Source organism: Engraulis encrasicolus, chromosome 3 (genome assembly GCF_034702125.1).
Source record: "Engraulis encrasicolus isolate BLACKSEA-1 chromosome 3, IST_EnEncr_1.0, whole genome shotgun sequence".
Classification (NCBI taxonomy): domain Eukaryota; kingdom Metazoa; phylum Chordata; class Actinopteri; order Clupeiformes; family Engraulidae; genus Engraulis; species Engraulis encrasicolus.
In genome coordinates this window covers 14,791,989-14,804,488 of record NC_085859.1, presented here as the reverse complement: position 1 = coordinate 14,804,488, position 12,500 = coordinate 14,791,989, and the positions used below count along the sequence as shown (strand labels likewise).

Below are 12,500 nucleotides of genomic sequence, written 5' to 3'. Positions count from 1 at the left end.
ATCATGAGGGCAGTGCCAATCCACACCACTACGTAATAGACAGTACAGTACAGTGTACATAGTATACAGTAGGGATGTCAAACTCATTTCTACAGGGACTACATGCAGTCAATTTGACCTCAAATTGGCCGGGCCAGTAACGTAATTGCCAAATATTGCAAATTATTGCTATTGCTAGTCGATCATCTTGAGGTGGATGTCAGTGGGACGGCTAGGCCTTTATCAGGCAAGTTAGTTGAATCATTGAAAATCAATCATTGAAAAACCATCTCAGACACCTGCAGCTCCTCAGTATTGGGCATAGAGATTTACTTCTATTTTTGATATTCTTTGTTTTTTTGTTTTTTGTCTTTTTATCTACAAGCCCCCGCTGAGCATTATGTTTGGTATGCAGTTTATGGTATCCAGTTGATCTCCATTCTCTTACTCTGACGGTGCCGTCCACAGACTCGTAGGTGAGGATGTATCCACTGATGTCAGCGCGGGGCGGCTTCCAGGTCAGCATGGCGCTCTCCGTCTGGATGTTGGTGGCCACAAGGTCCTGAGGAGCGTCCACGTCTGAGGACACACATACACCATGGGGTTAGGTATAGACAACACACACATACACCATGGGGTTGGGTATAGACAACACACACATACACCATGGGGTTAGGTATAGACAACACACACATACACCATGGGGTTAGGTATAGACAACACACACATACACCATGGTGTTAGGTATAGACAACACACACATAGGCTATGGTGTTAGGTATAGACAACACACACATAGACTATGGGGTTGGGTATAGACAACACACACATAGACTATGGGGTTAGGTATAGACAACACACAGGTAAAGGTAGGTATAGACAAACCTACAGTGACTACAAGACTACAGTGTTATGTATAGACACCATAGAATATAGCGCTAAGTATAGGCAAACATAGACTATGGTGTCAGATATAGGCAAACATAGACTATGGTGTTAGATATAGGCAAACATAGACTATGGTGTTAGGTATAGGCAAACATAGACTATGGTGTTAGGTATAGGCAAACATAGACTATGGTGTTAGGTATAGGCAAACATAGACTATGGTGTTAGGTATAGGCAGGGCTGAAGACAGCTTTGGCCAGGCATGGGACAAAGTACTCTGAAAGCTGAATATGAATTGAAAAATATGTAAAGTGCTCCTTCCCTTTGTGCCTTTGCTCTATGGTCCATATAAATAACAATAAAAAATAACCATAAATAATGCTAGGTTACGATTGTTGTTCTCTTCCCTGACCTGAGTGCTGCCTGGTGACCTTGGCTATGTCTGTTTATAGAGTCAGGAATGCGTTGTAGTACTGATACCATCAGTGGCACTGCTCTAGGGTCATACTGCTCTCTGCATTTCCTTCCTGGCCAGCTTTAACTCCAAGGTCCTAGCGTCATACAGGTTTATGGTCTATCTCAGTGATCTCCAAATTGGCGACCCCGCGGGCCAGATCAGGCCTGGGCATGGCAAATATTTGGCCTGCCATGAGCTTAGGAAAAAACATAAATATACTGTATATGTATGCTATATTTGGCCATACGGTCGGGCGATTTGTTTGGCCCTCAGCCTCATTTGAGCAACATAATTTAGCCCTTGGCTCTGACTGAATGGTTCATCGGAGGGGCACTGATTGAAACTGTATAGGGGTGGAGCCACACTGCCATACAAAACAAGAACGCATTAACTCTGAAAACTGCAAACGGAGAAAAAAGGCTTCAAAGTTTCCTATGTGCTGCGAAAACTGTGTTGTCGGTAAAGTGGTGGTGACACTTCCTGGTCAAGTTCTTTTAGGATAGAAATTTAAGGTCATTTTTGGTCATTTTTGCACCTTCAAAATGATTTTTCTCCACACTGGGACGGTGTTGGACCACCATTTTTTGACACAAGACAAATGAGGCAGTTTAAAGCCCATTTCCAATATAATTTTTTTTTCGACCATTTTGAGTTACTGCGTTCTTGTTTTGCACGGCAGCATAGCGGGGGGCAAGCAAGGCATTCGCCCTTTGGTCCAGGAGGTCCATCCAGGATTGGTGCATGGGGGCCCTGCCTTGGCAGGCTGTATGGGGGAGGGGGTGTTTTCCTATCAGTGTTTATTTCCTGTGTGCAATTGTTCCGCCACTGAAACTGTGACACAACTACCTTGATATGCCAGCCATACCGGCGCAGTCCCCTGAGGAGTTGATTTGTCCCAATCTCTCAGTGGAATAATTGAATTGTCCTAATCTTCTTAACCTCTCCATAATCTTTGGACTTTGTAAATGGTCCATACACATGGTTTCAGAGGTTAACAAAGAGCAGGATCTGATCCGTACTCAAATGAATGAATACATATGGTAGGCATGCCTGCCAACAGGGGGACAAACAGATTAGTTGTCTGGGGCCCAGGGAAAGAGGGGGCCCAGAATGGGCATCCCATTGCATTCTATGTATCGATAGGGGGGACCATTCAGATGATTTTGTCTTTGCCCTGGTAAAAGCGTTCAGCAGCCCTGTGCATAGCACCTGACATTTTTTGAATTAGAATGGAGATGTTTTCCCCCGTTTTTTTTAATGTGAACGAACACTGCATCCATAACAAAAAAATTACTTGAATGCAGTCTAATGCACTATACACTGTTGTAGTGGACCGTGTACAGTAGGGCTGGGTGAGACAACAATATACTATATCGTTATCATGATATAAAGCAGTGTTTCTCAACAGGGGTGCCGGGGCTGATTAATAAATTATGTAATATAATACATATTCGGCTAAATTGATAAGTTAATGCTAGTCAGTGAAATCTTTCATCTGCCATTTATGCACAATAAAGTCAATATAGGTCGCCCCAGTCAGCTGCAACTTCGAACGTAGGTCGTGTGACGTCTCCAAATGTGTTACTTTTCCAAACTTTTGTGGTATCGGATGCGATGCCATGTTACGGCTTGTTGGTTTGGGGTGCCTTGAAATTTTTCATGAACTGAAAGGGTGCCTCGCCTAAAAAAAGGTTGAGAAACACTGATATAAAGTAGTCCACCCATATCGTCATAAATGCTTTTTCCCCCATATCACCCAGCACTAGTGTACCGTATGTTGGAGAGTGCACACTGTAAAACATTGCAATCAGTTAAACGTAAAAAAAAAAGTTACCCTGCTGCCTTCAATTTGTAAGTTACCGTAACTCAACTTGAGAAAGCCTTGAGTTGAGTTAAGCCTCGAGTTGAGTTAACTTACAAACGTGAGGCATCTAGCCAGGGCAACTTACTATTTTACGTTTAACTTGCTGCAATCTTTTACAGTGTAGGTGAAGTGATCTACAGTACAGGTTCCTAAACTTTGCCATGACAAGGCCCCCCATACACCGGTAGATTCCAGCCAAGGCCCCCTTGGGCCATGCCATGCTATTTTTTATTGTGCATTCTTGCTCACAACTCGATTAAATTGCTCCGTTCCTAAACCCATTCAAGTACTGCAAACACCATACCGTAATACATAAACATTGAAAAGAAGAAAATGATTCCACTGGGATTATTAAGCTTATTTTCAATTATTATTCATGCAATTATTAATTTCATTTTGCTATATTTTTCCTGCCAACCTGCTGCAGCCCCCCTATCATCCCCTCGCGCCCCCCCTAGGGGGCCCCGGCCCCCACTTTGAAAGCTTCTGATCTACTGTACCTGTGGTAGTATGTTGAAGAGTGTAGGTGACGTGAGCTAAAGTACCTGTGGTAGTAGCCTACTAGTACTGTATGTTGAAGAGTGTAGGTGAAGTGATCTACTGTACCTGTGGTAGTATGTTGAAGAGTGTAGGTGACGTGAGCTAAAGTACCTGTGGTAGTAGCCTACTAGTACTGTATGTTGAAGAGTGTAGGTGAAGTGATCTACTGGTACCTGTGGTGAACTCGGTGGTGGTGGCGGCGCTCTTGGCAGTGTCGCGCACGGCGTAGACCTTGACAGTGTAGCGGGTGGCCGGCACCAGGGAGGTCATCTCGAACTCCACAGTGTTGCCCGACACGCGCTCCATCACCGGGCCAACTACCACACATGAGGAAAAACACAATTACACAGTACATCTGATCATTCCAAGGAAAAGACATTTTAACCCATTTTAGCCTGAGCCCTTTTTGGGAAAAGGTGCCCTCTCCCTGTTAAAACCTCAATATCTCAGCTTCTGAAGCACATAGAAACATGAAATAAGTTGTATTTAAAAGCTAGAATGTGTTCATTCAGCTCTAACAATACCCACATTTTTAATAAAAACAGCTAAAATCTCAAGAACCTTAATGCAGCGTATATGTCGCTCCAGGACACAATGGGTTAAAGGAACAGTCCACGTTATTTTAGGAAATCATATGCACATTCTTGTGTAATACTCGGAAATACTGCAAATATGTGAAAATCGAAAAAGGACGAACTATTTCTTTAAAGCCTTACATTAATTACAGTGCTACGTACAGCAATTTCATTTTGACTTCACTCTCAGTGGTGGTTACAGTAATAAGAAAATAGCCCTCACCTTCACTTTCTTGTTTGCAATAGTATTTATTTTTTTCTATTGTAATGTTGTAAATACATCTCGAGATGCGTTCAATCGTACTGCATGTGTGTACCGGTAGTTCGCTTTGCGTGTGTGTGAAGGCTTTCTACTCTACTATATTTACTAGAGGGCAACATGCATGTCACCAATGATCCCCCTAGAGGGCAGTGTTGCTCTGTGTATTTCATGTATCCTGTGGACATTCTCTGTTCTATTCTATACTGGGGGGCATTTCTCAAAGCCACAGTTGCTAACTACAGTACATTAACCACTTTGTTGGTTGCAATGCAATTTCCCTTTGGCAACTGTCCAAGTCGCTAACCAGCTAGCAACTACGCCTTTGAGAAGCACAACCCTGTTCTTCTCTTTTCTGTTCTGTTGTATGCCACTTAAAAAGCCAACATGCCACAGTCATCCAGCATGGAGCAGTGTTGCCCCACATGCTTTGCTTTCCATGTCTTTTCTCTTTGATATATTCTCTGTTGAATGCTATTCTATTCTATTCTATTCTATTCTAGTCTAGTCTATTCTATTCTAGTCTAGTCTATTCTAGTCTATTCTATTCTATTCTAGTCTAGTCTATTCTATCCTAGTCTATGCTTTTCTATTCTGTAATGCAACATGTGTCAGCAAAGATCCTGCAGGGGGCAGTGTCGCTCCATGTGCTATACCTGAGTACAGTATGTTATGTACAGTATCCTGTCTATTCTATTCTATTCTATTCTATTCTATTCTATTCTGTTCTGTTCTATTCTATTCTGGAGGACTTCTGTGTTGCTGCGTGAGTGTTTGGTACCTGTGTGAGTGTTGCTGTGTGAGTGTTGCTGTGTGAGTGTTGCTGTTTGAGTGTGCAGTAGCTGTACCTGAGTCTGCGCTGTAGGTCATGTATCCTATGCGTGAGTGTTGCTGTGTGAGTGTTGCTGTGTGAGTGTTGCTGTGTGAGTGTTGCTGTGTGAGTGTTGCTGTGTGAGTGTTGCTGTTTGAGTGTTGCTGTGTGAGTGTGCAGTACCTGTGTGAGTGTTGCTGTTTGAGTGTGCAGTAGCTGTACCTGAGTCTGCGCTGTAGGTTATGTATCCTATGTGTGAGTGTTGTAGCGTTACTGTGTGAGTGTTGCTGTCTGAGTGTTGCTGTGTGAGTGTGCAGTACCTGTGTGAGTGTTGCTGTGTGAGTGTTGCTGTTTGAGTGTGCAGTAGCTGTACCTGAGTCTGCGCTGTAGGTTATGTATCCTATGTGTGAGTGTTGTAGCGTTACTGTGTGCAGTACCTATGTGAGTGTTGCTGTGTGAGTGTTTGGTACCTGTGTGACTGTTGTAGTGTTACTGTGTGCAGTACCTGTGTGAGTGTTGTAGTGTTACTGTGTGCAGTAGCTGTACCTGAGTCGGCGCTGTATGTGATGACGTATCCGTCCACGGTGGCGATGGCCGGTTGCCAATGGAGCAGAGCCTCAGAGTCTGTGATGTTCACCGCCATCAGGCCGCGGGGCTTATCCAGCGCTTAATCAAGAGGGGGGAAAAACAAGATTTAAACATGCCACACACATACTGTACAGAGAGAGACACACACAGGCACAGACAGGCAGACACGCACACACACACAACTACACAACCACCACCACACAAAGACAAAGACAAAGACGAAGACACACACACACTCTCTCTCTCTCTCTCTCTCTCTCTCTCTCTCTCTCTCTCACACACACACACACACACACACACACACACACACACAGACACTGCACAAACAACACACACGCGCACACACACACGCGCACACACACACACACACACACACACACACACACACACACAGATTGTGTTTGACTTTCAAAGGGAGGACGTCAGGAAATCATGTCAAGTGGGATATACATAAATGTTTTAACAGCTGCACTTTTTTGGGTCGTTTTTGTTGGGTCATTTAAAAAGCAAGAGAGCAGATTCTGTCAGCAATTCTGATAGATTTATAGAGATATGGTACTATACTCCCCTAACAAAGGTAGTGTATAGAGATATGTTAGGCCTACTATTAGTGTTGCACCAATACCGATACCAGTATCGGTGGATCGGCACTAAAATGGTGGTATCGGTATCGGTATCGGCGAGTACCAACAAATAGGGCACCGATACCATTTACAGGTGCTTGTATGACACTTAAACAGCCTTGAAATTAGTTATTTCATAGTGGTATTTAAAAAGTATATTTATTTTTTGCTGGATTCACTTTGTATTACTCTTTTTCCTGTTTCATAAAGGTAGGCAGCAGCCTGACACAGCCATGCAATGATTTTACATCCAAGTAGTATGCACTACAGCCCTTCATATACATTTCAAATAGGGTGGTATCGGTATCGGTAATGGTATGGTATCGGTATCGGCCGATACTGCACAGCCAGGTATCGGGTATCGGTGCCAAAAAATGGTATCGGTGCAACACTACCTACTGTACAATGCTGACAACTGCTAGAGATATGGTACTACACAATTCTGAGAGTTTAATAGCTATAGCACTGTACTAGAACAGTGGTTCTCAACATGAGTACCCCTAAGCCTTTTTGTTGAACCATGAGTACCCTCACTCAAACTCCCAAAAATGTGACTTCATTTTCCATACATTTGTTATAATTACGCTTTTTCCCCTGTAGTGTGCTTGCGTACCCCTAGTGGTACACGTTCCTTCGTTGGGAACCACTGCTGTAGAGTACTGATATTTTTATAGAAATATGGTACTATAAAATTCTGACAGCTCAACCGTCATCAGGTCGTCACAGTGAATCAAATAGAATCGTTTCGTTTCACACCTGTTCGTTTGACTTCGCCTCCCTCATAGGAATGAATGGCTATGATATGAATGAATGATATGGTATATAAAATACTGATGGCTTTATTAGGGTGCATCAAACGCCCCAACGTCTGAAAATCCTGCTCTGCTCAAATTTGGTTCATGTTAAAGGGTTGCACAATATGCTTGACTGATTGATGAAATGACTGTCCTTACTGTTTTTGATCAAAACAGTCTTAAAATAGACTTTGCACAGATTTAGCTAAAAATGCCCATTTACTACCATTCAAAATTCCAAGCCTATTGTGCCACCCTTTAACATCAATCAAATTTCCTAGAAATTTACAAGGGAGTTATGATCGTGCAAAGGAACAATACTGCAAGAGCAGAGTGGGATATTGCGAAGTTTTCATTTTCGAGGGGCGTTTGATGTACCCTAGGCTTTATAGAGAAACCGGTATGGTAGGATGGATGCAGCGCTGGTGCTTACCGGTGGTGACCTTGTCAGTGCCGGGCTCGCTCTCCTCCAGGCCCTTGACGGCCATGACGGTCACCTGGTAGGTGGTGCCGGGGATCAGGTTGGCCAGCACCGTCTGGGACTCACCGCCATCCACAGACACCGTCATGGGGCTTCCTGTGGAGTTACGACGAGACGGCAGGGCAGGGGACAAGCTTTTACATGCTTATTTCATGGCTTCCACTAACTTATTTCATGGCTGAGATATTTAAGTTTTTATAGGCTAATGGCACCTTTTTCCAAAAAGGGCTTAGGCATTCAGCAGGCGTTTTTTGCAGGTGCCTTAATAGTATGCAAATGTCCTTTATTCTTGGCTTAGAATTATGATGCTGTCTATGTAGTTTTGTTGCAGAATTTCTGTTCAGTGGGGTCCCTACAGTGACCTGTAGCCTAGGGGCCCCTGGCCATTTTAATCTGGCCCTGATTAGCAACACAGAACATACAGCATAGGATGAATCCAGAGAGCAGTGATGAATCCATGTACTACTACGCATAATAGCAATTCTGACTAATTTCCACAAGGGGGCAGTAGTACTAAAGCAAATGCACACACAAGTCAAACGATCTGACAAAGTCCTTTCAAACAGCTCAACGACCAGACTGAAAGCCAGAGTCTCGGTCAGCATAGGGATGAGAGGGAGAGAGAGAGAGAGAGAGAGAGAGAGAGAGAGGGAGTGGAGTGATGAATGACATCCTTAAGCGCTTTCAGATGAGTACATCTGCAGCCGTGGCTAGGCTTTCCAGTGATGTGAAAACCTCCTGCTGGCTCGCGTGTACTGTACTCTATGCCTGACTGAACTGAAGCCGTCAGAGAGTGAGTGATTGAGTCGCACAATTACAAGAGAACTTTCGAGCAATGGATTCTCAACGGCGGAACCGACACCATCTCTTAGCCACGTGTCAGTTGTGCAAAAAAATAATAAAGATAACCCACAAAAAAACAAGACAGCTGCTTTCCACTATTAGGCATAATTTGTTTTGAAATTGTTGCACATTAGGAACAAATTAAGAAACATTTTGGTTTAAGAGCTCTGGTGTCAATGACAGCAGTTACATTCTGGCTCCATGTAATAACAGAAATAAAGTAAACAAAAACAAACATCTTTTAATAATGTCTTATGAAGAACCAACTATCAAATTGGCATATACATACATGTAACGGTGATGGAACCTGGATTCAGAAGCTATAATCTAGTGCCACTTATTCCAATCGACCTGGGCTGCGTTTCCCAAAAACCCTTTTGTAGTACTTAAGCCTAAGTAGTACTTAAGTATGAGGGGCCACTTAGGCAATATCAACATCAACAGTTTATGCATACAATCATTTTATATGTCTACATACAATATTTTGTTCTCGCACATACAAATAAAATGGTTGTGCCAAGTGCATGTACGAGGTAAAATAATGTATGTATATAAACTTTTAGTGATGTTGTGAGACCTATTTCTGATATATTACCTATTTGGCCCCTCATATTTAAGTACTACTTAGGCTTCCGTACAACTTAAGAGTTTTTGGGAAACGCAGCCCTGGTCTTATCTGTCCAAATAGGACATTTGGACAGGCAAAACAGGTAAAACCAGGTTAGTTGGGAAATGTGGCACTGGATTGTAGCTGCTGAATCCATGTTGTCCATAACTGTGTATATACATACTGTATATGTATTTCATGACCGTGGCCTAGTGGTAAAGGAGATGGACTTCAGATCTTCCATTCCCCTACTCCCTCCATGGCTGAGGTCCCCTTGAGCAAGGCACCTAACCCCACCCCGCTCCAGGGACTGTAACCCAGGGTTTCCCTCAGCACTTAATTGCTAAGGCGGCCACCTTGACAAGAAACACCTACCACCTTCACTAGGCCCCTGAAAAGATTTCATGTTGTGAATGTATTGTGAATTTCTAAAGGTGCTTAGCCAAAAAAATACACTTTTAACGCCCCACCACCTTGACTAACTAAAATTCTGGGGGAAACACTGGTAACCAATACCCTGTAATGATATTAACTTTAAGTTGCTTTGGATAAAAGTGTCAGCTACGTGTAATGTAATGTATAGAGTAGAGGGCTCGTACCTCCCAGCAGTGGCACGTAGGACACACGGTAACTGTCCACGCGGGCGCGAGGGACGCTCCAGTGAACGGTGGCAGAAGTGTCAGTGACGTCAGAGAAATGGATGCCCTGTGGCATTCCCAAGCCTACAGAGGAGTTGAGAAGAAAGAAGGGACAGAGAAAAGAAGGAAACAAAGTTATTACTTATTACTGAGAATAGAGACCACTGGGGACCCACAGGGGTCATCCCCGAGACCCACAGGAAACAAGATTAGAACCTCCAGTCTCCATGGGATTTCTCGCTGTAAGAACGCCCTGTGAAAGTAGGAGGAAGACCACAAGGAAACAATAATGTATTGAGAAGTTGTTATTATTATTAATATATTAAGATATTTTTGTCTTTTATGACTTTATTTTATGATAGGACAGTCAGAAAGTGAAACGAGAGAGATAGAGAGAGAGAGAGACGGGGAAGGGTTGGCAAAGGACCCAGGCTGGAATCGAACCCGGGTCACTTGCAGAAATGTTATTATGATGTAAGAGATTGAAGCTCAATAGGTGTTAAGAAGAGAAATACATGGACAAAGTACAATACAGCGTCACACTGTTCCAAACTCTTGAATGCAGGACCCACGCAGAGAGAGGGGGCGAGGAGGCAGTGACTCAAGGCCTTGTCAGTGGCCATCCCATGATGTCTTGGGGCTTTGCGTGACAAAGAGAGAGAGAGAGAGGATCTGAACTCGGCCCACATTTCAGGGACACAATAGGCGGGCATGCAACACCACCATGAGTCATGGAGTCATGGGCACGACGAGTAAAGGGGACAGTTAGGGACACACAGGGATGCAACGCTGGACTAGACGGACTTACACGCACGCACACATGCGCACACACACACAGCGTGTGCACGCATGTAGCATATACGCATGACCGCACAGGCACTTACACACCCACTTACGCACACACACACACACACACACACACACGCACAAACACACACACACACACACACACACACGCACAAACACAAAGATGACAAAGGTTCACATGCAAGGGCTCACACAGAGAACAAATATCAGACAAAACCAGACAGGGACGAAACCAGAAGAGCACCAATGTAACACTATCGACTCTTAAGCTCAAGTCCTGAGCTTCAGGAGATGAGAGTCTTTGGCAACATCCACAGGAAAATCCCCAAGAATGATGACAGACAAGACACACAGACAGTTAAGAATCATGGTCCGGACAAATTTCGACAGACCTTGGCACAAATACGTATTTTAGTCTCGTTGTTATTGCACAAAACAGATGTAAGACTCACATGGTACATTGGTTAGACACTTAAGACAGGACACAAATCTATACCATCTACCCCGTTGGTAAGTTTAGTAGCAGTAGTAGTAGTTGGATTAAGAGCTGTCTTGCGATGGTTGTCTCCATCTGCTTGCCAGCAAAAGGGGGCGGAGAGGAGCGAAATACCTGTCTTAGCTACACCAGAAAGGGGTGGGAAGCGACGCTCCAAAATGACTCCAATGAGTGTGATTTTGAACTCTGTGTCCTCCAAAAGATCGGCGATGTCTTGCGTCCTGACGTCTCCTGCCACGGTGAGCTCTTTCAGCGTGCCTGTGGCCTCGTCGGTGATCATTATGACAAAGCTATCAAAGACGTCCTCGGGGGCGCTCCACGCCAGTTTGAAACTGGAGGGCGTGACGTCAGACACAAACAGGTGCTCCACCTCGGGCTCCAGCTCTGGGTGTTGACAAGGAAGGGGGGGGGCACAACAAGTTGGCGGGGGTACCAAAACACCGGAACGTACCGAAACGGACAGAAACGTACCGAAAAAGGACCAATAACGGACCGAAATGAACCCAGATTTACCAAGATCAAGAACTCATCTGTATTTACGTAACATCCAATTTAATACTCAATTCTTCCATTCCGTTTCGGTCCGTTACGGGACCTTTTCGGTACATGTCTGTCCGTTTCGGTGCGGTCCAGTGTGAAGGTAGCCTACATCCCAAGTTGACTTCTCGCATCTCACTTGTGGACGTTCCCAACATGGGGAACTCAGAAAAGCAGTTATTGGGAACCAAGGCGGTACTAGTTTAACGGTAGACAAGGTTCGAACGTGCAAATAAAAATATACAGTACATTCCAAGCAAGTAGGGAAGCTGACAAGGTGGGCTGGGGGGGTGGCAAAGGTAGTCCAGAGAAAAGGGGGGGGGGGGGGGGGGGCAGAATGAAGTCACCATTACATTGAATGTATTGAATGAGAGGGCCTTTCAGATCACTTTGTCCTGAGGCCGGCCGAAGCTGTCAGCGCCCCTGCAAGCAAGATTAGTGCTTTGATAGAATTTTCGTCATCAAAGCAAAGCAAAATATTAAGGGTACTACTCAGATCTTGATGCCATTCCATGCAATTCTTTGGCGCAATGTCAAGTGTTAAAAATCCATCAAAGCATTTCAGGAGGTTAGGAGATAATTGGGCAAGACAACAGTGTGCATGCGGCTTGAAGAGAAAAAGAGTGGGAGGTTAAGTTTGAATTATTTTTCCTAACCATTGTGCAGTGTCAGCATTTTCCATCCCTAGTGGTGTTTTTGCATGAGTTGTATTT

The 12,500-nt window shown here is 44.2% G+C and overlaps 1 protein-coding gene across 2 annotated transcripts in view; it reads right to left on the bottom strand.

The window, feature by feature from the left end:
- Window positions 1-12,500, bottom strand: part of tncb (tenascin Cb) — a 102,424-nt gene that overhangs the window by 10,523 nt on the left and 79,401 nt on the right. Inside the window, exons 15-20 of one of the 2 annotated variants that reach the window (XM_063194827.1) lie at window positions 11,365-11,634; window positions 9,909-10,031; window positions 7,812-7,955; window positions 5,920-6,039; window positions 3,902-4,045; window positions 428-558 (exon numbers count right to left, since the gene is read on the bottom strand). In XM_063194827.1, the coding sequence (XP_063050897.1) occupies window positions 428-558; window positions 3,902-4,045; window positions 5,920-6,039; window positions 7,812-7,955; window positions 9,909-10,031; window positions 11,365-11,634 (932 nt within the window). The remainder of the gene's footprint in view (window positions 1-427; window positions 559-3,901; window positions 4,046-5,919; window positions 6,040-7,811; window positions 7,956-9,908; window positions 10,032-11,364; window positions 11,635-12,500) is intronic. The other variant, XM_063194828.1, reaches the window with a different exon arrangement.